The following is a 25766-nucleotide window of genomic DNA, read 5'->3' on the forward strand; positions in this document are numbered from 1 at the left end:
ACCCTCTGTCAGGAAAGAATTTCCAGGTGAGGAAAGAATTCCACTTCCTCTGTGCACCAGGAGAAGTTTAGGGGTTTTCTCCCCTCCTCTCTATCTAGTGACTGCCACAACAAAGAGCAATCTTTTACTTAACACTTGTTCCTCTAGATTATTTTTAGTAGTTTTTAACAAAAAAAATTCTTCTGAAAGGAACCCAAATTCTTACATTTTAGACTGTAGATGAGCATAAGCTCTTGCATACCTGTTTCCATTTAAGTTTTAAAACAATACAACTATAAAAACAAACCTGTGAACCAGAGTAATCTTTAAATAAATTATCAGTCTTGGTTAGATTAGGGAAGAGACCTTTGTCTCCTCTGATTATCCTATTAACATACTGATCTTCTTAGTTCCATTGATCAAAAACATGCAATGTAATATTTTTTCTTTCTTCTTCTATTTGGACAAGCAATTAATAGTTTACACTCCTTAGTTCTTGAGCAACAAGCTCTGGGTACAGACCCATAATGTAATTGTGGGTGACTGCTGTAGATACTGTTGCTACACAACAAAGTGGGACTTTACACCCACAATATAAAATGAGATGAAGCTACAATGACTAGCAGGTGCTGGAGAAGATGTGAGAAGCAGAATTCCATAGGCAAGCAGGAAATAACTTCCCAATTCCTTGTGCAGGTGAAGCCTACAGAGACAGCCTGTGTTACTAGAGGAGATTTTATTGAAGTTATAAGCACTAAAAATCGACATGACAAAGCCTCACAAGCCTTTGTGTTTTGGGCAAGACAAAAACAATTAGCAACACATGAAAGTTACTATTTTAACACCATAGTGAAATGTCTGTGTGAAATTGGTTTTACTGCATTATTGAAAACACAGCATTTTGTGCTGGTGTGATATGCAGAAATTTGAATAGCATGAAATCTTAACATTCTAAAACATGCAGTTTCTTGTTTTCTATCTTTTCTTCCTAGAGGGATTTCCAAAAGTTGCCTAGGAAAAAAAGCATGCAAATTCCATGCTGCAGAATAGCTTGAAGCAGATAAATTCAGATTCTGTTCTTTAAATGCTCATAGCCAAGTCTAAGGATCTACAAGCTCAGAAATTTAGGGAAATACAAAATTAGAAAGAATGTTGACTCAATCAACTCATCCCTTATTCATAAAGATTGTGTTATGACTGCAGTACATTCTTCTACTTCCTCAATTTGCTTAAATTATTCTGTATTAAAATAATTCAGAGAGCTTCAACCAGACTTGAAAGCTAGAGAGACTTAGTACAAAAGCTCTGAATCAGCTGGAATATCCAGATTTCCTTTTCATTCTCATTTCCCTCTTCTGCTCCAGTCTCACTGAACTGAAGAAAGGATTTCTGGCATTTTTACTTGATTTTTTCCCCATGACTTCTCCAGCTTCTCTGCTTTCTACCCTCTACTTCAAAAAAATCACCTTTATTTTCATTCAATTTCTGTTTCTACCCTGCTGTGGGGCTGGTGTCCATTTTACTGTCTCATCTCAGGAGCCCACGTTCTGTTTCCTTGTGAGAAGGAGGGGCTGCCTGTGGGTTTGATCCCAATCTTTACATCACATTGGCAGTGAATACACTCCAGGTCACCCAGCAGGTTTGGGTTTGAACTGTGAAACCACCTCTAAGCTGGCAGAGATAACAGAAGTATTATGCATGACAGAGCTGCTAGTGGTCAACCACTTGTCTTTCTGGCAAATCTAAAGGAACTCATGGATGAGATTTGCACAGGGGGCTGCAGCAGCTCCCCTGGAATTAAAGGGTCCAAAGTTTGGTCTGTCCTTATGTACCCCATTCTGCTCAGCATGCACTGCAGTGTTATTAAAACACTAAAGTGTACAGTAAATACTTCTCTTTTCAAGAAGATACTTTTGGAGACACCTGGGTGTATCATATTTCTTTGGCAAATAGTCTAATACTGTAGCTCAGCTTCAGAACTTGTAAGACGTTTTCGTGAAAATGCAAATGATCTGTCACAGACTCCTAGCCACATTATCCTGCCTTTTCCAGCATTCATTGACTTTCCTTATCTCTAAATTAAGTATTCCATCAGAGACTGTGTTGGAAGAAATCCAGGCTTACTGTTTGCCTTAAGAAGAATGGGTTTTTCTGCAGTAACAGTTAAAGCAGAAGGTGAACAGAAAGCAGGGAAGAAGGTCGTGTTTTCTCAATATGGCATATCTTGAAAAAGATTTGTAATTGCAGGATGGAATTCATAGTTAAACAAAAATATGTTTTCAATCACAAATCTGTATTGTCCCAAATAATAGGGAAAACCAGCTATTTTCAGAAGTCAGCAGATTACCCAATAAAAAGAGTATTTCCAAATAAGCAATGTCCCACAGTGACAAGTCATAAATAAGTTGCTTCCATGCATCTGACCAGCTGCTTGATTGCAAAAACTGTGCATTTTCTGCTATTTCATAAGACTCTGCACAGCCATTTCTTTTAACTGTTCTGTAGTTTGACAGCAGCAGCTCTGCTCTCTGTAAACAGCCTGCAAAGCAAACAGAGGAGCTGCTGGTTGGGACTGTTTGCTCTGCCCTGTTTGCTGTTCCACCACTCCCAGCCCCGGCACCGACCTCAGCACTCACCCACGAGTGCTTTTAGAACAAACCATAAAAATGCAGGCAGCCCCACAAAAACCAGTGGCCACCTTTCAAGAGGAGTCTGTCCCCTGAATTCTTCTCCAGAGCTATGAAAGAAAATTGTTAAAGCCACCCATTGCAATCAGCTGAATGAACAGGTGTGAGTTACAGCAGGAGATGCAAGTTACTGGAAGGGTCCTACATTGCCCAAAATCAAAAGTTCAGAGGCAAGACACCTCCCCAAGTTATTTTTGTCAAAAAGCAAATGAAGGCATGAAGCAAATGTTTCCCCTTTGCAGTACAGGCCCCAGTTCTTGGCTTTGCAGTGACATGAGAATCTTTTGTCAGAAATATTACAAATACTTTGTACTCCTTTACCCAGTGTTGCAATTACGCTGCTCAGCCTACAGAAGTGGTCAAGGTCAAGTGCTGCTGCTGATCTTTCAAATATTCAGAAATTATTTTCAGGAGAGTACAGAACTTCAAGTGGATTTATATTAATGTAAAATTAATCTGTCTTTGAGTCTCCAGCTTCTCTTTCAAAAGCTCAAGTAGAAAATAAATATAAATGCACCTGAGAACTTTTAGTGATACACTTGATCAAAAGTAGTGAAGTAAAACTGAACCCTTCACAATGACACTCAACCAGAAAATTGTTTTAGTTTAGAGCTGCTGTTATACATGAGGACTCCTCATACCAATATTCTGCTTAAAAGTATTTCAACCTTCACCTCTGCATTAAAAATCAAGATACATGTTTTTTCATACTTACTTTAGAATTATATGAGCTCAAAAATACATGCTTTTGATTGCATAGGAAGATATACATTCACAAAAGGAGGGGAAAAAAATGGTAAGTTTGTCAAAACATTATAAGTGACTTGAGAAATAATATGCCTTAAGGCATCTAATCCCTTCTATTCGTGTTATATAAGAGTAGAACATACTTTTACTGATCCTTATCTACTTCATGTTTGTTCTGCGAACTGCCAGCAGGAAAGCAAAAATAAAGTTTATACCTTGGAGGAATTTAAAAAATGAGTTTTCACTTACCTAATTCTTTAGAAACTGGAGAATCTGCTGATATGTCCCCAATCTTTGCAAGGCTATCATAATATGCTCTTCCAGCCACTACCATAACTGGGGGTGAGTGAAAAAAAGACAACAGTTAAAAAAATCTAAATATCTTCAATTTTTATTAATGTATGATCCTATGAAGTCATCCAGAGCAAGAGAAGGGTATATGGCAACAAGGAAATCCTTCTGTCAGAAAAAGTTACAAAAGTCCCTGTGCTCTCTGCTGATCTGTGAAACCAGGAAACAAAGACACAGCTCCAGAATATATTAGTGAAGTTTCAGCCTGTTATTTAGCTCCAGCTCCTGTGCATACCCAGAGGCAATCAGCATTTAGTGGGAAGGCTTATGCCATTGGTCAGGACATAGCAAAGTCCCTTGGTAGAGAAAAAACTCAAACTGCAATCCCAAACTTATTAAAAGTGCTGAGGTCTCTTTGGTGACAGCCAAACCAGGGACCTGGGAAATGGCAACTGGCCACGACACCACAGACCTGCTGCTGTCCCAGGGAGCCCTCAAAAACAAATCATCCTTTCCCTCTAAAGCTGGCTCTTACAGGAACCAATAAGCTCTCAATATATAGCACAAAGTTTCAGTTATTGCCAGTTAATCATTTCCTGGTTGGGGCCGATTTAAACAGCAAAGCCAGTTTCACTGGAATGAACACAGAAATGTCGGGATTGGAGCTGCAGGGAGCCCAGTGGGAGAAACATCTCACACAGAGAACAGATCTACAGTGGCTGCCTTGCATCTTCAGTGTCTAGAACTGATCTGCACACCACAGAAAATAAATAACAAGGACAAACTGGCTAGCTTTAATGTGAAAAATAACTTATTGAAGCCATTTGTCATATTTTTTTGTAGTAGCACTTTCTTGACCTAAAGTGAAAGTCAAGCAGAGCCTCACTGTTGACTTTAGAATATTTTTTTGTTCTGAGAGGAATACAATTGCCAATTACAGGTCTGTATTTTATAGTTTTTACTAGTAAGATGACATCTTTTGTTGCACAACAGTATATTCACTGAGAAGCCTGAATTTTTTCCAAATCAAACGAAGATTCTCTTTGAGGCTCTGTTGCATTAGAAAGGGTGATTTTTGTCTAAACTCTGTCTCATAGGTGCTCTGTACTTATAACTTTCTGAGCAGAATAATACTGGAGCTACTGATGGAGCAGAGTGCCACCTGTGCAAGAGGATTTGATGTCAGTCCAACTCTTCCTATCTGTGTTTTCTCAAGACAGCCCCAAGTCACTCTCTTCTCCTAATACAAGCACTAAAAAAGGAAGGAAATGTGTGATTTTCCCTGTGCTAACCAAGCTAAATCAAGAACTCTGCTTGTATAGTCCCTTCACCAGTACTACAGCATATAAATTATTTCTGCAGAAAGGGAGGTTTTTTGACCTTGTGTCCTCAAAGTGTAGAAAAATACATTATAAACATATCTGGAGTTCTTGTGAGTTTTATGTTCTTTGTCAGCACACTCCAACTCTTTTAGAAAGCTGCAAAGTGTTTGATTAGCAACAGAGTATTTACTACTTGTTACAGCCCTGTTTACACCACTTAGAACTGATGGTGCAAAGATTACCAATTTATGAGAGTCCAAAGACGACTTTGCAACAGTTGTTTCAACACTGTAAATATTCATTTGAAATTAAGAATTCATGCTAGATATACCTTATCTGCTATACTTAAAGACAAATGTAACAGAAGCCAAAATGTAAGATATCAACAGCAAAGTGTGTGAAAAGCAGAATCCTCAGAAACCAGTACAGAAGTATTTCAAATGAATATCAAAACTCTTGTTATTCCTTCTGGTACCACCTGTAATTCCTAAGGTCAGGTACTAGGTAACCACATGTTAATCTATCAAATAAGTCAACATTTCCCTATTTTCATCTCCAGCAGGCTTTGGTTTTATCTTTTGCTCAAGCCAGGTCTAAAATTTGCATGAAGAGAGATTTCAATGCCTGTTTAGCTATGCACTACTTCTGCAGGATCCCATTTCTCAGAGGACTGCATTACAGCAGGGGAAAGATGTGCCACAGGCTTGAGTGAGGCAAAATTAGAGAGATTTTACATGGCTTTAATATGGTATCAAGCAGTTTGACAGGTCTGCATGGGAAAATGGAGCAGGCTCTGACAGGTCCCACAGTGCAGCCCTGGGAGTCTGGAGCCCAGTCCTGGAAAGCCCTACTTAGATTGTTTCTGTGAAGTCAATAATGGAAACAGGCAATTACATTCTAAAATGTTTGAGAGACTGGTCCTTAGATTCAAATTCATTCTGATTCTGACTCAATGAAAAAGATACTGCCAGGATCAGCAGGGACAACAACAACAAAAATCAATCCACTCCTGCAACTGGAACTAATTCATATTGTTCTGTACTTAAGTAGTGAAGTGTGTAGGTGAGCAGGAACAGATCTAAGAATGTGAAATATCTCTGGAAGGTATTTTCAGAGAGAAAAAAAAAGTAACACCTAATTTACATAACTTTGGTTTTTTTCACTTATTATTCCAATGTGGGTTACTTACACCCACTTTCAGTTTATTTTGCAGGAGCTCTGTGCCTAAGTGTTTGTGATGCAACATCTTCAGGACAGTGGAAAAACCCAAAAGATTGGAGAGAAGGTAGATATATTTGTATATCTCTGCTTGTTAGTTGGGGTTTTTTCCCCTCTTAATTAAACACATCCAAAGTCCAGCTAGGGCATTAAGCCTATATATACAACCCTTATATTATACAACCCTTATATTCAATATGTATATTTAAATGAAAATTAAACACTCTTTCTAAATAGCATCTGGAAAACTTACCATTAACAGCTCTTTCATAGTTCTTCCCCAGATTTATTAAATTCCTCAGTCCGGGATTGAACTGTTCCATAACATTCTAGTGAAAGAAAAGAAAATTTGTTTTATAACCTAGGCAATTCCACACTGGGTGTATTAATCTCAGTGTCACTCAGGCCTTGTTTACAACTGAGAAATCCATGGATGGATGAAAATTGGAGGATTTGAGAGACAACGGAAAACAAAGGATGGAAAGGAGAAGAAACTAAGCATTTAAAATTAATAAATGGAAGAAAAAGTTATTGCAACAGGGGTTAGAAAGGAAAAGGCTGTTTATAATACAATAGGATTTCAAGTGTGTGATCAAAGTTTGTGCAAGACCATCTTTTATGGTAAGTGATGTTCACCAAATCTCTGGTTCATATTCTTTGTGGTTTCTGTGTTACAGACACATTTAGGGAAATGAACTATCTCTTTTGGGTTTTTTTGCTGCATATTTTGTTTGTTTGAAATTTATGCAAAGCCATGCTTTTTTCAGAAAGAAGATGAAAATTATGACCTTATTTAAATAAAAGGGGGGAAAAAATTCACTGTGGCTGCTTTTGTTGTTAAATAAATTTATTGGCTGAAACAACCAGAAAGTGAAATCCATTGCTAGCAAATTCTACAACCTGCAGATTCTAGACCTCCTTTCCCCAGAATCTTCCTTACAAAACTATGGCTACCACATTACTCTGTGAAATTATATTGTCATGAAAAGATCATGAGATACCTGTGGACACCATTCAGTTACATTCACAGTTACTCTTACTGTTTTTATGGCAATACTTTTATGACACCACTCACTGCTGTTCACACAGAACTGTCAAGTTCAAGCAATTCAAAACAGATGCTTTCTGTTTACAAGAAATACAAGACTCAAGACAAGTGAAATACTATCAAGATTTTGTCTGTTGTACTACCAACAGAATGAAAATATTTATGTTTAGTACACAGGTGGACCCAAAAAGAACAGCAACACTGTCACATTTGTCTGATTTTCAGGCAAGGCCATGTAGACAGAATTTTATTATTTTTCAAAGACAGCACTATACCTGAATCTGCTGAACAAAAAAAGTGAAGAATTAACTCCAATAATACTTTGTCCTATCAAGTAAAAATATAGATATTTAAAAAATATATAAAACTATTAGATTCCAATATTAGTATAGCATAAATTACCTCAAAAGCAGCCACAATACCTGGCCTCACTGCCTTTGTGTACAAATTAAATGCAACTGGGATTGTTTTCTGGTCTGTCCCATTAAACTCTCACCCACCCAAATGCAATCACTGCAAACAAACCAGCTATTGTCCCCAGGCCCTTGATTTGTGTTAACTCACAAACCACATCCAGAAATCATTTGGGAAAGTGTGTTTCAGGTTGAGCCAACAATGCCAAGGGCTATTCTAACAACTTAACACGATGGATATTCAGGCTCTGGTGTCTGGGAACATCCCTCCTCCTGCCCCAGCTCTTGAATTTGCTGCTGTGGCTGCTCTCTCCTCCTTGCTAAGGCACTCTGACTGTGAGACACTTGTTCCAAGGAACAAGTTGTTTCTTCCTATTCCAACTTTTTGCTATTTCTTCCCAGCAATGTACTAAAGACGATGTCTGTTGACTTACGCGGAGTCAGTGAATCACAAGGGAAAAAAAAAAGATGAATTAGGGGATTGTTTCAGGATAAAGAGTCCTGTATTAAAAAAAAAAAAAAAAAAGTACCATGATGGTGTGTGTCCATGGCAAGTAAGAATCCCCATGTCACCTTGAATTGCCACTCTATACTGAAAATAATCTTGAAAGATTCTGCTTATGCTAATCCTGTTCCTCACAACAAAAAATTACAGAGTAAAACCCCTTATTGCCACCTACCCCAAAATTCTAAGAATAACATGATAATTATTGGCCTTGAAGTCTGATTTTTGCAATGACTCTTTTAAGCATTCAGGGGTAAAGATTCCAGTTTTCCTGACATCTTCTAATTCAGATTTCAAAGCAGTGATTGCACCTGTGTCAGTTGTTTCCATTCAGGAAGAAGTGAACAATACCCTTAACAGCTCCCCTCTCTGAAGCCACCCCCCCCAGCTCTTGTTTTTCACTAGGTCTCTTGATCCAGAGCAGGTATTTGTGTGCAGCAGACACAGACCCCACTCTGGAGACACAGCAGGTCCAGTGGAACACAGGGAACCAGAGGAAGAGCTCCAGGACATCACATCTGCTCAAGGGACACATAAAACCCCTGGGAAAGGTGAAGAAGGAGCTGGAAGGAGCACAACTAATGGATCTTTCCTCCATCAGCCCAGGCAGGCTCTGGAAGTGTTTCAGGCTTTGCACAGCCACAGAGGTTGATTGTTAGCAGAACCAGCCCTGGACGTGATGCCTGAAAAAAGGAAAAAAACCCTGCACTGGAAATTCCCCCTTGGAATCTGCTTGGTTTCTCAGGTTGGTTTATGGCCATCAGCTGATGCTCACAGCACTGGGCAAGGCTCACCTCATCAAGGCTTTCTGTTCAATAGAAAAACTTAACTCCCCCTGACCCCCTCGCCGCGTCTCCAAGATGACCTGATGAAATAATTCTCAGATTATTTCTCTTTCATACATTAGAAAAAAAGCATAATATGTGATGTTTTTTCTTGCTGCTGAGAACTAGATTCTCAAAGCAAACAAAAAACCTGGCTGTGCTTCTAGTGGTCTTTCTATACAGTTAATCACAAGTAACCATTGGCTGTCTTTGAAATCCAGGAGAAGTATCTAGAGCACTTTATCAAAAAGGGAAACTGTCACAGGCAACTCCCTCTTCAGAATGAGCTATAGATTTGACATTACCAAGACATTTCAGATAAATTAAAATTATTGTAGTATTTTATTCATCTTCTGAAGTTAGAGGAGACAAGAGCAACTCAAATCAATTTGTACAGGTACTTTTTCTTACCCTGCCTTACAGTTTTATAGCTTCTCTTACTTCTAGTCCAAAGAAAAGGTCACAAAAATGAGCGAGACTGACCAGTGCAAAATTTCAAATTAAAGTCAGATCTCAAAACTTCTCAAAAAGGAGGACAGAGGAACAAAAAAAATTATGATTAGGAAAACAATTAATTTAAAATTGTCAAAAGTCTCAGAAGAAAACAGTATTTTAATCTGCCTTGGTGTACAAGGACATGAAAATAAAACCTTTGTCTTAATCCAAATAATCATCAACAACACATCATTTGCCTGTACAGTGAGGCACACAAACAGGGCCTCCTAATTGTCAATCGTGTGTCCTATATTCTAGTGACACACTACCTCTCATGAGCAGAATAATTAACGAGAAGAGGAGGCACATGATCACATCCTACAGCTTTCTATTATTTAGGATGAATGGAAATAAAGGGAAACATTTTCAAAACAGGCAACTGGAAACATCTTTTATGCAGAGATATTTAGAGCTGGCAGAAGTGACCTTCCAAGGGAAAAAAGCATAAGAGAAACCTATTCTGGTCGTTTGAGTCATTAAATCCTCACAGAATCTGTTATAAGAGTTGCTGTGTTCCTTCCACCACATGAAGCCAGTGTGAGTTATCCAGCCTGGCAGCATGGAGCTGGCTGAAGAGGAAGAAGCCCTGAATTTCCACTTGCTGTGTGTGGTTATTATACCTTCCCCAGTTCCTGATAGTCATATAAACAACACTAATCTTCAAAACAAATGACAGCCATTGTAAAAGTGCCTTCCTGTAAATGCTCAGCTTTGCTTTTTACTTAAAGACACACCTCACTGAACAATAGCTCAGCAGGTATGAACACAACTAAACAATGCATAGACTCCCTGCAGTTTCACATTTACATCCTGCAGGCACTCAGAGTGGATAACAAAGTATTGGGGTGGAATTCTGAAATTAGAAAACTACCAGAGAAAAGTAGATCTTGATGTCTATCATCACTCCTATTACCATTACTATAGCTATTCATAGCTAAGCTCTGTATAGCTACTAGTGGTTTAGTTTAAATTGTTATTTCTCAATTTGAAAATGAGCACATCTTTTAAGAAGTCTAGTGTTGCCACACTTGTCTGAGATCCCCCCTTGAGAAGATTTAAAAGGAAATAATACTGTGCTCTGCTGTACTTGAAGCATTTTGTATATTAGTGCACTTCATCTCCTCCTTTAGCTCCTGAAATCCATAATACAGTTTTCAGAAGGGCACAGCTGAGCCCTCAGCACATCCCATGTTAAGATATCTCATTTGTGTGTTAGCTTAACATTATTTTAAAACAAGTTTAACAGAATAGAAAATACTAAATCAAGATGCCAGTGTTTATTCAAAAAGACTCATTCTTATGACTAATTATTAGTCGTCTTGATGGAACATTTCTTGTTTAAGAGAAACATTAATACATCATCCATCAGTGTGTTTCAAATACAAACCTTTTCAGGTTATGGACACATGCCCAAGGATAGACCTCAAGTAGGTATAACTCTAAATAGGGGCAGAAGAGATAATTTGTACTGAGGAAAAACTGGCTTTTTTACAAACTCCCAAAGGCTCCTCTTCCCCCAAGTTAGATTTGTAATGCAGGGATGCAAAGCAACAGCCTGACTGCAGCTTGTGCTGGGACCATAGGTGAATTTGAAGTTAGATACATAAGTCCAGTAGTTTAATATAGTTGTGAGTCTTTTTAAAATACAGAAACATGGAATTTAGGACTTTAAACTGAATTTATCAGATATATTTCTGTGATACAACAATAGCCTACCAAAATAATTCTCAATGCCTCTGGGGAGAACAAAGGCTTTTTTCTGGGCTGAGGTGTTTTGGGGTTTTTAAAATTGTGCTTTGGTCGATAATCAAAATTTCTGGGTAAGATTCACTTGAATACAGAGAGGGATATATCTTTTAAATCCAAGATGAGCAACACCAGCCATGCCCTTATCAATAGCTCTGGAAACATCCCACAGCAGCACTGTGAGCTGGCTGCCCAGCCCTTGGCCCATCCAGGCAGAAGGTCAGCTCTGTACCTCAGCACTTCCCTGTCCTGTCCCCTTTCCCCTGCACTCTGTGCATCACAGCCGGGTGCCAAGCAGCTTCCCCCACTTACACCAGAAAACCTGAACAGGCTACAGGGACACAACAACACACAAACACTTCTCTGGGGTGACCATCTGTGCGTCAGGGGGTGCCACAGCGTCCCCCCACGTCCCCACAGGAGCTGGCAGGGCAGGGCAGTGTCATACCAGGGAACCTCTCAGCAGTTCCTTGGCACAGGGAGGCTGTGGCCCTCTTTAGTCATAGGCTCCCACACCCTTGGGCTCCATTGTGCACGTGCCATTCCTATCATGCATTAAAGTGATTCTTCAGGTCTTACATAAAGGGTAAATGTCAGCCCTGCTTTCTGTGCATGCACACATATTTGTGAATTACGCTGTTTATTCAGTCAGGTTAGCTGAAAAACATTGAGGTATTCACTTTCTGGTGTTGTTGCCAGAAGAAAGGAAGAACAAGATAAAAATAAAACGGCATTGCTCAGCCACCTGATGACTTCTGTAAATATATTTTGAAGCTTTGTATAACACAGGTTATCATGTATTTAATAAATCCAATGGATTAGCACTGTCAGAAAGAAAAAAAAAAACCACCACAAAACACTCCCCTACCCCCCTGAAAATAGCAGGCTAGCAAGCTAGTCAATTTAATTTTCTATTATTTTTCCAGGTCACACAAAATTTGATTTTTTCTGAGAAGTCTTAAGCCTGTATTTGGTCCTGCAGCACAGATGCCATCACTGCACCGAACTGGCTTTTCCCCAGACCAAGCCTTTCTTCTTACATGGGAGAAGCAGAAGCTCTGCTCTGGATTTTACCCATCCCAGCCCAGTGTTTGGGGCAGTGCACTGCTAGGATGGCTCAGGCAAGAGCAGAAGTGCCATGAGCACTGCTGAACAAAGGAGAGCACTCTCCACACAGGCTGGAGCACAAAGAGGTGTTCATTTGTTTTAGATGGGGGAGCTGTGATTACAGTCCCAGCCAGTGCTGAATACACAGGCTCCTGCTCTCTGCCCCTAAAGGGTAACCAACTGTTTTCAAGATTTCAGCTTTGATATAGAAATAACTGCTTTAAAGTGGACCCCGAATCCATTTTCTATCTGAAGAAGCCTTTATACCTTATCTGGATAAAGTTTCAATTTTTAATGAGGGCAGGGCAGGAGGGTTTCCAGGCCTGTGAGTACGAGCTATGTGATGCAACATGCCAGACCTCTCAAAATACCTACCGAGGAGACATTTCATCACACTGTCAACATTAACTTTGTATTCCTTTGTGGTTTTCCTGGTTTTTTCAATCTTAAAGATCCCTTTGAATCAGTTGAGAAAACAAAACTAAAACTTCAACTTTCCCAGGAAATAAGTACTGAGTAACAGGGAAGGTTTTGCTATTTAGAGGTCTCTCATTCCTTTAAAGCCTATTTTAAATTATATCCATTAAAACACACAGGAGATCTTCTCCCCTCTCCTCTGTAAAACTGTTTTGACTGCATTCTGGAAGTCAATAGACAGAGTAGAGCACTCCTTTGTTGGCACAGCCCTGAACAGTCAACTTCCCAGGTTTCTCCTCTGAGAGCCTGTATTTACAGGGTGCTTTTCTGAGAGGGGAATTTATGTTTGCTTATGGCCTTGCCACAAATAACTGATACCAAAAAGCACCAGACTGTTTATCTGCTCTGGTTCTAGAGGACAAAAGTTATAGCCAGATAATCTCTTTTTTTTCAATAGTTTTGCATTAATTTGATAACCAAGTCCATAGAAAGTAAACAGCAAATATAACATGACCCCAATATAACTGGATTACTTAAAGGGAGGGGTAAAGTTGGCTTAGATGTGTGTCGAAGAACGACAAAAGTAACAGAAAAATCTACTCCTAGCAAATGTTTTTGGGAACCTTTAAATGCTGATGACAACATCTTCAGAAATGTGAAAACATTTGATAATAAACCAGAAAAATTTAGTAAATAGTGAAATGGAACAGTGCATCAGAAAGCTTTCCTTAGGGCTCAAAGCAGCAAGTGCAGTGCAGCTGTAAGTTAAATTTGCAAATGCATTCAATCATGCAAATTTGAGTGCTTTCTCTGGTACAACACACTGTACAGAATGAGGATTACAGATACAACTATGGGTTACTTCATTACCCAACCAAAAGTATGATTCTCAAGGGAATCTTTCCCAATTAGAATTGCTGTGTTTTGGAAGGAATATGTTTATAGGGAGAAAGAGTTCAGAGCAAGTATCTGGTGCCCATAAACAAAATATTTTTAATTCTGCAAGTAAGGACGCATTTTGGAAAGTTTAAAAGCCTCCCAACATGAACTGAACCACCCACAGCAGTCGGTACTTTGAGGCAGCGCTCGGGTGCACCATCATAAATCTGATTATCAGCTCGGGACGCTGGCAAGCAACTTAATTCAGCGTTAAGCCATTTTTAGGCTGTGGCCCGTACGAAGAAACGGTTCAAGCAGAGGACCACAACCAGCAGGATCTCCACACCACCTTATCGCCAAAACAGACCGAGGGAATGAGGGCTGGCTGTCGGAGCGAGCCCGCTGGAGGGCAGGAACCGGTCTGGAAGCCGCCTTGTCCCGGCCGCGGGCAGGGGGAGCGGCCGGACGGGATCCGGCCGGGGAGCGAAACGGGGAGCGGGAAAAGGAGAGAGAAAAGGAAAAAAAAAAAACGAAAGAAAAGAAGAAAAAGGTATAGGGAAGAAAAAGGTAAAGATTAAAAAAAAAGTAAAGAGGAAAAAAAGATAAAAGTTTGCTGCGTTTCCGCGTGAGGAGCCGCGGGTGGCGGGGCAAAGGTGGCCGCGGGCAGCCCCTCCCCGCTCCGCACTCACTTTGTACGTGTTCTCCGTCAGCCGGTTCACCTCCTCGGGGTCCCGGGACATGGTGCCGCCGGGGAGAGCTCGCTCCTGCCCAGCGCCGCGGCCCCAGCCCAGCGCAGCGCCGCGGCAGCCTCGGCTCCCGTGCTCGATCTGTCAAAAACTTGCGGAACCAGCCGGGCGGGGCGGGCCCTGCGCGCCGCTCCCGACGCGGCAGGACTGGCTCGGCGGGCGGGGAGGGCCGGGCCAGGCCGGGCCCAGCGCTCCGCTCCGCTCCGCTCGGCCGGGAGGAGCCCTCGCACCGCCCCTACCTGAGCCGCCACCTCCCTCCTCATCGTCCATTCCCCACCCTCATCCCCCGCCCGCTTCGCTCGCCCCCGCCCCGCTGCCGAAGCCCAGCCCGGCCCGTGTGGGAGCGCTGTGAGGGGGCGGCTCTGCTGGAAGTGCCCCGCGGAGTCGAGGTAAACTTTTCCTCCCAGCAATTAAGTGAGGGTTCTGTAGGAATTAATTAGAATAAATTAGCGATGGTAGTGTGGTTTCTCTGCCTCCTTCCTCAGCAGAGGAGGCGAGACCCCCATTCCTGAGACCCCGCAGGAATGGACACAAATGTTTTCCTCCCCAATCCTGGTGCGCTGCCCGAGCTTCCTGCTACACGCTGGAGTTTTCTATTTGTTTTAAATACACACCCAATAAAACACTGAGCCCAGTCATCTTCCCGCTGTGAACTGCCTTACAAGTGCTTCACGGAATGGGGTGGTGAGGAAGGCTGTAAATTTTTGTGGACCATAAATTGCCCAGAGATTGTGAGATTAGAGTATGCCAGTTGGAATATCTTTATGATAAAGTAATAGTGGCACTATCTTGAAGGGCTTTGTGGGAATTTCATAACTGTGAGTATTTAAAAGTAGGTTATGGTGCTGGGTATCGAGTGTGTGAGGTGTAATCGCCTTCCCCACACGTTGCCTTTCCTCTCGGTCTCTGTCATTCTTTCTGTTTCCATCATTTTATTGCAGCAATAAAAAACTGGACTTGGATCAGAATCCTACATATTGGACTCTGGTGAGGGAGGAAGTTGTTGCGGCGTTTTGAGAGCTGCAAAAATGTTTTTGAGCACATGGAGGTGCCTTTAGAATTACAATTACAATTTACCATTTGGGGAAATAGAGGGCACTTAAGGTGTTATCTTGATTGCAGCTAAAATGTGGGGCAGAAAAGGGGTTTTAGGAGACTTCATACACCCAGGTGAGGTCTTTACAGACTTCTGGTATGTATGGTGTTAATTGCTTTTCAGTTTAATTTCTTATCCTATGGCCATAATGGATTGTTTTGGGCCCAAGTCTACGACTGATGTTCCCTGTAAGCAGCGTTTGCTTGTACAAACAGTCCTGTCAAATGTGATGTGGCTGCTTGCCTGAGCATGGCAAGGGCACAAGCCACACTGGTTTTTCCCAAGTCTTTTGTCTGCAGAGTTTGTTACAACTCTGAAAACAGACAGGGTGCTACCAATTTTTGTGTTACCGTATGCCAGTGTCTCAAAAAGATGTTATTCCCTAGTAGAGTGGTGTTCAAATTTGAGAAGATGCAGGAAAGGACTTTTCCTTCCCCGAGTCCTACTAAAGGAGCTGGGGGTGCAGTGTATAGCAGGGTGTGTTTTATTCCTGTTAGGGGCACAGCATTTCTCTTTCCTCTGAATGCTGTGGAGCTCTGGGATCTCTCCCAGGATTCAGGGTGTTTGTTTCCAGTTGGCTTGCTAAGTTCAGTCTTACTAAATTACAATGTGACTGTAAATGGAGTATGCATACAGACAGAAACAATATGGGTAATTTATGTAGGCAGAAGTATTTGAGTTGTGACAGCACTTAACACGTTTTTTGAATGCTCAGCGTTTCAAAATATGCATTTGTAAAGGTCTTTCTTTTTATCTTGTAAGCAGATATTTAAATATTTTAAAGTTCCACTGAATTTGCTACTTCTGTGTATGACCTTTGGTCTTTGGTGTGACCTTTGGTATTTGTTTCTGTAGTCTTTCTGTGCAAATGTTATTTTTGAGTTTTTAGGTAATCTTTTTTGTGCTTTTAGTACTCTTGGTTATTTGAAAAAAAAGGAAAACAAAGATGGAAATAATATGGTATTATACCAATTGTAAAGCAATGGAGCAAAGAAAAAGAAACTTAGAAAAAACAGTCTTTAAGGAAAACCTAAATGGGAAATGAAGCTTGCAGGGCAGAATCCTTAATTTGGGGTAATGATTATATCTATTATTTAATCTACCTCCTGATTAAAATAAAAATAACTTTAAGAGTTCAGATATTTAACTTTACTCTGTGACTGCAAAACTTGAAACTTTACAGCCAAATCCAGTCCTTTGAGTATTCAGGTCTTTGCTATAAATCATAAATTTTCAAATTCACTAGGAAAAAAATTCTGCTTGAGCTTGTAATACAAATGCAAAGGCTTTGTTCTCTTAATAGGGGATTTTTATCTTACATTGTGTAAAGATTAGTGTTACATTACTGACTTAGGTGGAGTCAATCCTGATGTGTGCAAACAGCAGGAATTTGGAATGGTTGAATGAGGCTTCATTTTTGCAAGTTGCTTAAGGATGCTCTTACATTTAAACATGCATGCAGTGGTCCTCTAGTAACACACCAAAGTGTTTGGTGTGATCAAGACAGAGTGTTTAATGGCTTACTGAGCTGAAACTTAATGAATACCTCTTCATGCTCCATTGCCTACGTACTCCTGCAGGCATTTGTAATAAACATACTATTGTGAGATGTACTGTTTTGTGTAGACATTTCTGGCCTATCATATTCCTCAATTACACTGAAGTTTGAGTTCTCAGGTTATGAATTTGGTATTGTTTCTTAGGGATTCTGAAGAACACTTGCTAACTTTGCTCTGGAGAGGAGTTCAGAGCAGGAGTCTAGTTCTGATCATCAATCATATCTGCTCTCTGAACTGGTTGGAATGAAAATTAATCTGATTAACTTTTTTTGATGCTTACTTTTAAGAGATATGGATTTGTTGGCTGGAAGAGATGAAGAAGGAAATATTCTTTCTTTGGTGGTGAACCCATCCTGTAGTGTGATTACATCTGTTCTGTGTACTTTGTCTCAAGCAATAACTGCACCTCAAGAATAGTTCAGGGAACGTGCCAGGTTAGTAGCTTAGCTGACCCAGCCTCCATCAGAGTAGGGCTAAATTCAGCATTAGCTTGCTCAGGGCTTCATTCAGTTGAATTTTGAAGGAGAAGTTGAGGAACAGACATGAAAGTTTTATTTGAAAGAGCCTGTAACTTGACACCTAAAGAAAATCCCCCACAATGTTATAGGAGACAGTGTTTAACATTTTGTGCTGGTCTATCCCCTGTGTCACCCTTCCTGAGCAGCCTGTGCTCAACAGGCATCTCTGGCTTGTAAGGAGAGCTCTGACTGCAATCTTGCTTACTGAGAAAACAGAACTCCTTCCTCATCACCTGCCATTCTGCCTCACTTTACACTTCCCTGATGTTAAACTGAAATGTTTGAGGGATTGTAGTTGTGCATAATTCCAACAGTTCCCCTTGATAGTGGCTGTTTATAAATGATGGCTTGGATTTCAGTGTGTCCTGGTCTCACCCTTGCAGTAGTTAAGGTGCTCTGCCCCTGGCAGTCAGGAGCTGAACAGGAGCAGCCAGGCATGGGTTGGCCTGGGGCTGAGGCTGCCAGCACCTGAGCCTGGCTGGCTTTCTGCAGGTATTGCTGGGAAGTGCCTCTCTGGGCCCCAATCCAGCAGCTCATTCCATGTTGGCCAAAGGCAGAATTACATAGATTTAGCAAAACTGCTGTCGAGGGACTCACTCAAAATAAGTGCTTATATTTATTCCCTCCAGAAGGCCAGTTCTCCCTTGTAGGGTTTAACCTTTAGAACATGAAGAGCCACAATAAAAATTTCCCCATGTGTTGCCAGCACTATATTACTGAGATTTGATGAGACAAGGGTGATCCATCTTGTGGGTTGATACATATTTTGAAAACATACATATTGAGAAATATTCCCTGGAGTAAATACATGTGTTTCTTTAAAAGCAGTAATATTTTGATGTACATTCATTTTCTTCATGTGTCCTGTTTGCGTGTCAGAGACATATTCAAACATTCTTTGGGAAGGATTTAAGCATGCTGTAAAGATCCATTAATATCAGCTCATCATTAGATCTTTAACGTGTGTTTTAAGTAGCTTAGTACAACTGTAACTAATTACATAAATTGTGGCTAAGCAGTAATCACATGTGCATGATCTAGCCAGCTGTGGCCTATTTCATTCCCCATGGTCATTAGCAGATGTTTAACTTGATTAAGGAAAAAAATGTACACAGCATGTTATTTGATGATTTCAAACTACAGACTCAGAATACCATTTTCTGAACAGGAAATTAGAGATACTCTACAAGCTCTCTTATTGATATCTATTTTTTTGCCCTCTGTTGACTATTATAAGGAATTTTTGAAGTATTTTAATCTCCTTAGAACTGACAATACAAAAGTACACTAAAACTTACACAAAGTGTAGTTTGAAAGAATTATATAAACCTTTGAAAGGTTACTGATCCTTTCATTCTGATTCAGCTCTGTATAATTTAAAAGATTTACTCCATTTTTAAATTGGTGCAAGCAAGCACAAAATCATTTTGTTCTGTACTCTTCATTGTCCTGGGCTGGTTTCAAAGCAAATGAGCTGTAACTCAGACTCACAGGTCAATAAGATACTGAGCTCTCTGGTCAAGGAAGACAATCAAATGCTTAATTTAAACATGTAATTAATTGACTTTACTTTGGGGGGTTGAATCAAGGAAGTGTAAAATTCTTTTTATTAACTCTTCTTTCTCCAGACTAAAAATGAGATGATGTTTTTGTCTTGAAGATGAAGACTTTGGATGCCTGTGTTTTGTGTCTCAATAGTCTCGTGTTGCAAATTATCTTGGCACTATTATAAGAAGAACTATAATTTGATTTCATCACTGTGGTTTATTTTTTGAGACTAAAAAGAATGTATGGTATGGAAGAAAGTGTTTTTTTTTTAAAGGTTTCTTTAATGAGGTTACCTAGGACTTGGAAAAAATGTAGCATCCAAGGGAATCTAATAGGCAGTCCTGCTAGCTATGCTGATAATTTTCTGCCGCTAGTTGAAATATTTAATTCAAAGCTGTTATGCCCACACATTTGGTGACTGCTCATTTCTTGCCGCGAGTAGCTGTGCTGTAATTCGCGTGCTGTGCCCACTAGATGGCAAGCGAGCTCTGCACGATGGAGGGAAAGAAATCTGCACGATGGAGAGAAAGAAATACACATTATCTGTATGCATAAGACTTTCTTCAAGTGCTTTATAATGAAACAAGATAGATATTAGTGGTAAACGAATGAAACAGCCTTTTTACTGCTCAGACACAGCCTTGGAATTTTTTCTCAAGAGCGTAAGTGCAGTTAGTATGTTCATGTTATTGAAATCTAAATATGCCTTGGGATCTGTGACTTTATTTTGGAAGCCAGCCCTAGCAGTAAGCCAACATCCTGGTGAAACTCCTGTTATAAACTTCTAATCCATTTAGGTTCCAGGGGTTTATGAGGTGAGTCATGCTGAAAACACATAATTTAAAATACCTACGTATTTGTTATTCTGCCTTTTGTAATTTGCCAGCTGGGGATTAACTAACAACAGGTGTGCACTGTCCCAAATGGATAAACTGGTTTTCCCTAGGGCTGAGTGTAGAGTTGTGCAGCTAAACAGAGATCTGCTCATTGCTGCTCTTAGTAATGTCAAGAGATTCTGTGTTAGAACCAGAGTAGGAATTGTCAGTGTTTGTTATGGGGTGGAACATAAAGACCTCAATTGTGATACTATTGCTGGGCTGGGAGGAAAATGTGCACAGGTGTAAAGTAGCACTGCTGTGAGGATTTTCAGAGAATTTTGGTACTGTTCTTAGCTCTTCACAGGAAGGAAAAGAAAAACAAAGTTCATAATACTGGTAATTGGATTGTACTTAAAATTGGCAAAACTCCTAGAACTGCATTTGTACATTGCAAAGAAACTTGTAGCTCATTAACCCCTCTCTTTTGTGCAGCCTTACTGTCATGGAGAATTACTAGAAAGATGTTCAGGATGGATTGCATTTATAATAAGCTGTTAAGAAAATGCAATTACCTTCTTCCTGTATTGCCATTTAATTGTGAACATTTTTTAGAAGTGATACTGATACTAAAAAAGCAATCCATTTCTATTTGTTGGTAATAAAAACATGATTCCAAACACATCCATGGATATTCTTGGCTTGAGCCATAGTGAAGTTTCTTTGTATGGACGTGTTATGAGCCTGCCTTCTCCTCTTATGTTCAGTTGCTGTTCCAGGAATCGAGCACTGCTGTGCCTGCCCACTCCCTGTTTCCAGACACCCACTGGCCAGTGACAATACTGGCAGTGCTTTCCAGAATTGCAGGGGTACTGCTGGCTGATGCTGAGCAGCACAGGTCTTGGGAGCTGTGGTGGGTATTTATAATCCTGCCTGAGCAGCTGCTGCTGTGTTCTGAGGTGTCTGCTGGCAGTCACTGTCCCCACGGGGGTCCCGCCCCTGGCTTGCAAACACGCCTGAGGAAGGAGGTTCTTGGAGCCTGTGGCTGCTCTGCAAAGATGGGAAGATGATGATTAGATTAGATTGGTAAAAGGCAGTCTGGGAGGTTTGGATGAAAATGATGATTGATTAATCACGGGTTGTCTGGAAGGTGATAGCTCTAGGGTCAAAATACCTCACTTCCAGTCCCATTGAGATATGGAAAATAGCATGCTTAGGGAAATTAGAGTGATTACGAGTGGTTCCCAGCTCCTGATTAACTGGCTTCGTTGTAGTCAGTTCAGTTCCTATGGATTTCCTGAAAGTTTGGCTTGCCATTCCTCATTTCTGCTCTGCTTTCTCATTTGAAAATCAAATATAGGGGCTGTATCACAAGGAGTGTCCCTAGCTTCAGGGCAGAGAGGTGTGGGATGGCTCAAATCCCCCGGTTCTGGGCGGCTTTGCTCTCGGACTTTCTGGCTGCATCCACATGGCCAGTCCTTGGTTTGGGTCACAACTGGGCACCACCCGTGGGGCTGTAAACCTTAACCATTGCTTTATTTCGTGTTTTTCGGTTCCAAGTGCCCGAACTAAGCGGAGGGCTGTGCTGTAGCCTGCCTGTAGCGTTAGCATGGGGTGGGAGCAGGTCGGGGTGTGCCCTCGGGCTGGGCAGGAGGGGGGAGCAGAGGGTGGGGGGCTCGGCAGGGTTACAGGGGTGGCAGGAGCGAGGAGCAGAGGGTGGGGGGCTCGGCAGGGTTACAGGGGTGGCAGGAGCGAGGAGCAGAGGGTGGGGGGCTCGGCAGGGTTACAGGGGTGGCAGGAGCGAGGAGCAGAGGGTGGGGGGCTCGGCAGGGTTCCAGGGGTGGCAGGAGCGGGGAGCAGAGGGTGGGGGGCTCGGCAGGGTTCCAGGGGTGGCAGGAGCGGGGAGCAGAGGGTGGGGGGCTCGGCAGGGTTACAGGGGTGGCAGGAGGGGGCAGCAGAGGGTGGGGGGCTTGGCAGGGTTACAGGGGTGGCAGGAGGGGGCAGCAGAGGGTGGGGGGCTTGGCAGGGTTACAGGGGTGGCAGGAGGGGGCAGCAGAGGGTGGGGGGCTCGGCAGGGTTCCAGGGGTGGCAGGAGGGGGGAGCAGAGGGTGGGGGGCTCGGCAGGGTTCCAGGGGTGCTGCTGGGCTCAGGGGGATGGACACGTCTGGCCTTTGAGGTGGGTCCTTGCAGTGAACTTTTCTGGGGGCACAGCTCCACTTTCTATTGAAAGGTAAGGTGGCAGCAAAGGGGATCCTGCATGGTGAAGTGGCTGGTGATGAAGGTGGTGGAGAGCACTGGGATCCAGGAGTGACCTAAGGAGCTTATTTGTCATCCTCACCTGACATGTGAGAAGGCACTTGACTTCTGATAACAATGTTGTAGGCACTGACTTTCCATAGGGTTCCAGGGCATAATCCTTCTACATTACTGAGACAGTGAATTATTAGTTACAGATAATTTACTAGGTAAGAATTGCTTGGGTTGTGATTCAATACAGACATTGCAGCTGCTCAGTTGTCTGGATTCAGAGGAAAAAGCATTTTGGTGTTTCTTTTGTCCTTTTCACATAAGTGCTATAGTTTCAGCTTTTCCTGGGGATATTTTGAAATTAACTGTTCCGGAACCAGAGAATCCAGTTTCTGCGTACAGGAGATAAGTTGCTTCTATGATGCATATTACTGCTGGTCCACCCTAGAATTCACTGAATTAGAAGAATTTAATTAATTTCAGGATTTCTAAGTGTGTTCTAAATGCATTAAATTTTGAAGCTCTTCTTTATATAGAAAGCCAGTATGTTACTGTTGCTCCAAACTAAGAGAAAAGAGATGTAGTAGAATTTCTTTTGACCATGAGAATAATGTATTTGTCTTAAATTTTGGGGCAAAATTTTGGTTGAACTAGAATTTGATTTAATTTAGAAAAGTCCAGCTTTTTTTTTTTTTATGCTCTTGATTTTTTGTAAAGCTTCAAGTAATGTGAACTTTTAAGAGAGAAAATATTTACTCAGAAAACTCTTATACTGATAGGATTTGTGAAACAATTTGCTAATGCTTCCTTCTTTGACCCGTAAAATACTGGGAGCTTGTTGTACATCTTTTTTCCCTTCTTTACAATAGAGAAGAGGATCTAAGCTGCAAAATTCAGATGTCAGCTTAGCTCTGTAATTTTCAGAAGATCAGGGATGTGACACTGGTTTTATATTTTTAAATGTGAAAAGTCATTAGAATTAACTGGTTCTGCTTTGGGATGTTCTGTATCTAGTATTTAGAGACCAAGATACAAGGTTTTACTAGAGGTATTACCATACATAGTAATGAATTAAAGAAAGACAATCATGATTGACTCCTTTTTTGGAATATCCAGAAAAGATGTAATATTGTACTGTGAGTTTATTCTAGATCAGTATCCTAAGTCCCCTTCCTCCCCCAGCTGACAGAACAGATGGTTCATCTCTCTCCTACAATTTCTGAATCCTTCAAAATCCCACTGTGAGTAGCTGGGGATAGGTCTTTCTTTAAGAAGTCCTGTCCTTCTAGTGCATTTTAATTCTTAATTCCATGGCTAACTCTTCAAAGAACACTTTAAGTATCACCCTGTTACGCTGATTTTTCTGGAAATTACTAAGGGCTGACATGGTGTGAAGAATTAATACTACTGATGAAAATATCAATACAAACAATACTTCAGCACAATGGGAGAAATGTAAAGGAAGCATGTCTGTAACCTTTTCCCCAAATTTTTGAAATGTAAGCCTGTGGTTTTTGAGCAGTCTGTGAGAGCTGTGGGCAGTGTAAACAGTTTAGGTCTGTTTATACCCATGAGTGGCACTTCAAGCAAAAAAGGATTTGCAAATTATACAGGTGAGATAAGAATTGTGACAGTATCACAATAACAGCATTACCAGCACTGCTGAGGGGAAGGCTGAAATCTTGGGTCTGTTATGAGTAACTCTGTATTCATAGTGGAATGATGCCTATAAAAAAAGTAAAAGCATCCTTGACAATCAAGGACCAAAATCTGGACTCATGAGAAATGGAAAGGTGAAAGATAGGCAGAGTTGTAGCAAATGGACAAGGAGATCTTGAACACCTTCATGAGTAGCAAAAATTAAATCAGTTACTGCAATAACTGCAGGAGGGGGGGAGGGCAGAAAAGCAGTAAATTTCTTTTGATTTTCTTTTATTGTTGGGAATTTTCCATGACTTCAAGAGAACTATGGCAATTATGTAGCAGCAAGTCAGGAATGACATCAAAGTGACCAAGTCAAGTGGGCTGTGTTAACTGGGAATTGAAACCCATGCATTACTTACATTGATGGATAACTCTTTGGAGGAATGAGCATTTTGTTGTGGTGATTCACCAGCTAGCAGCTGGATGCTTTTTCCAAAATATTCAGAAATATTCATCTTGCTAAGTGCAGCTGACAGTTTGTGCTGTTAGGGTAATATTAATGGGTTAATGTAAAAGTGTCTTGTATTTTCTTAGTTTCTAGACACTATGGGTCGAAGTCACATCACTTTTTCAGCAGCACAAAGCAGTTGAAGAGGCAGAGAATGGCCAGGTAGGAATCCCACTTACACAGGAGGAATCCCTTGGTAACAGACAACCACCACAGCAGCTCAATTTCAGCTTTTCTCCGGTGCCAAATGAGTTGAAATTTCTGAGCAAAACACGAGTTGAAACTTTATTTTTGCTTCTGAGTTAGTCTCAGCTGTCAACAGTCCACCAAGAAAATGGATAGCAGCATATGAATTAGGGCAGTGCTGCAGCTTGAATTCTGTTTGATGTTCTGTGCTGCTCTGACTCAGTGTGATCTGGGTTTCACCACAGCTGTGGTGGAGTTTGAGACCTGAAGATGGAACTCCCTGGCTGCCACCCACCTGTAGCAGCATCTACAGCTGGAATCAGCTACAAATCAAATTCAGACCTCTTTCATCGCCAATTTTGTGTCAGTCTCTTATTCTATTTCTTTGATTCTCAATTTTTCCTGCACCACCTATGAGTAATAATAGCCAATGCAATAAAAAGAAAATGCTGTACAAAGCAAAGCACATACACACAAAGTAACGGAAGTCTTGTTTCCCATTTTCAGATCTCTAACATAATGTTCCTTTTCTCCTTGCTTTTCTTGCTCATTTTATGACTTTCCCATCTCAGTTTCTCTTGGCAGTCATTGATTATTGATGTAGTATTTCCCATATCAAATTCAGAGCTATAAAATAGGCTACAGTGCAGAAAATATTTTAGACAGAGGCTGGTTTAGTTGAGTTAGTGAGGTTATGTGTTGGAGAATAGTGACACATTCATTTATTTATCTGCAGGGAATTGTTAGTGAAGTTTCTTGTTTATGGACTCTCAGTCTTTCTACTGATTCATTCTCACCTGTTTTCTAAGGCTGCCATGACCGTGTAGAAATATAATGTGACCTAAACAGCTCAAATTCATTAGAACATGATTTTCATGAAGCAAGAGGTCTAGCAGAGACATTTTAAATGAGAATGTAATATAGGTAGCTTTTTACTTTTATGAAAGTGTGAAAGTATGAGTTACATTTTCATTAAGTTAAGGCAGCGAGGTCTTCAGCATGATTGGTGTAGCTGCTGTACAGACAGAGCAGTGAAATAAGCCAGAAGCAGCATTCTTCCCACTACTTCCTCCTGCTTTTATTGATTTAAGTGAGGCTCTGGGGTATCTGATCCTATCCTGATGCCTCAAGAATTATTCAAATAACTCCCCATGCATCAGCATGATATTATACCACTCATTCTCTGGAGGAAATAATTAAGTGAATTACTAACGCATAAAA

General features: G+C 41.0%; 1 protein-coding gene across 1 annotated transcript in view; it reads right to left on the bottom strand.

Moving 5' to 3' along the window:
* Positions 1–14510, bottom strand: part of BAIAP2L1 (BAR/IMD domain containing adaptor protein 2 like 1) — a 36039-nt gene extending 21529 nt beyond the window's left edge. The window contains exons 1-3 of the mRNA XM_033073658.1: positions 14368–14510; positions 6498–6573; positions 3663–3749 (exon numbers count right to left, since the gene is read on the bottom strand). Of these exons, the coding sequence (XP_032929549.1) occupies positions 3663–3749; positions 6498–6573; positions 14368–14418 (214 nt within the window). The 5' untranslated portion in view covers positions 14419–14510. The remainder of the gene's footprint in view (positions 1–3662; positions 3750–6497; positions 6574–14367) is intronic.
* Positions 14511–25766: the final 11256 nt, after the last annotated feature.

This window comes from Catharus ustulatus, chromosome 16, assembly GCF_009819885.2.
Source record: "Catharus ustulatus isolate bCatUst1 chromosome 16, bCatUst1.pri.v2, whole genome shotgun sequence".
In the NCBI taxonomy this organism is placed as follows: Eukaryota; Metazoa; Chordata; class Aves; order Passeriformes; family Turdidae; genus Catharus; species Catharus ustulatus.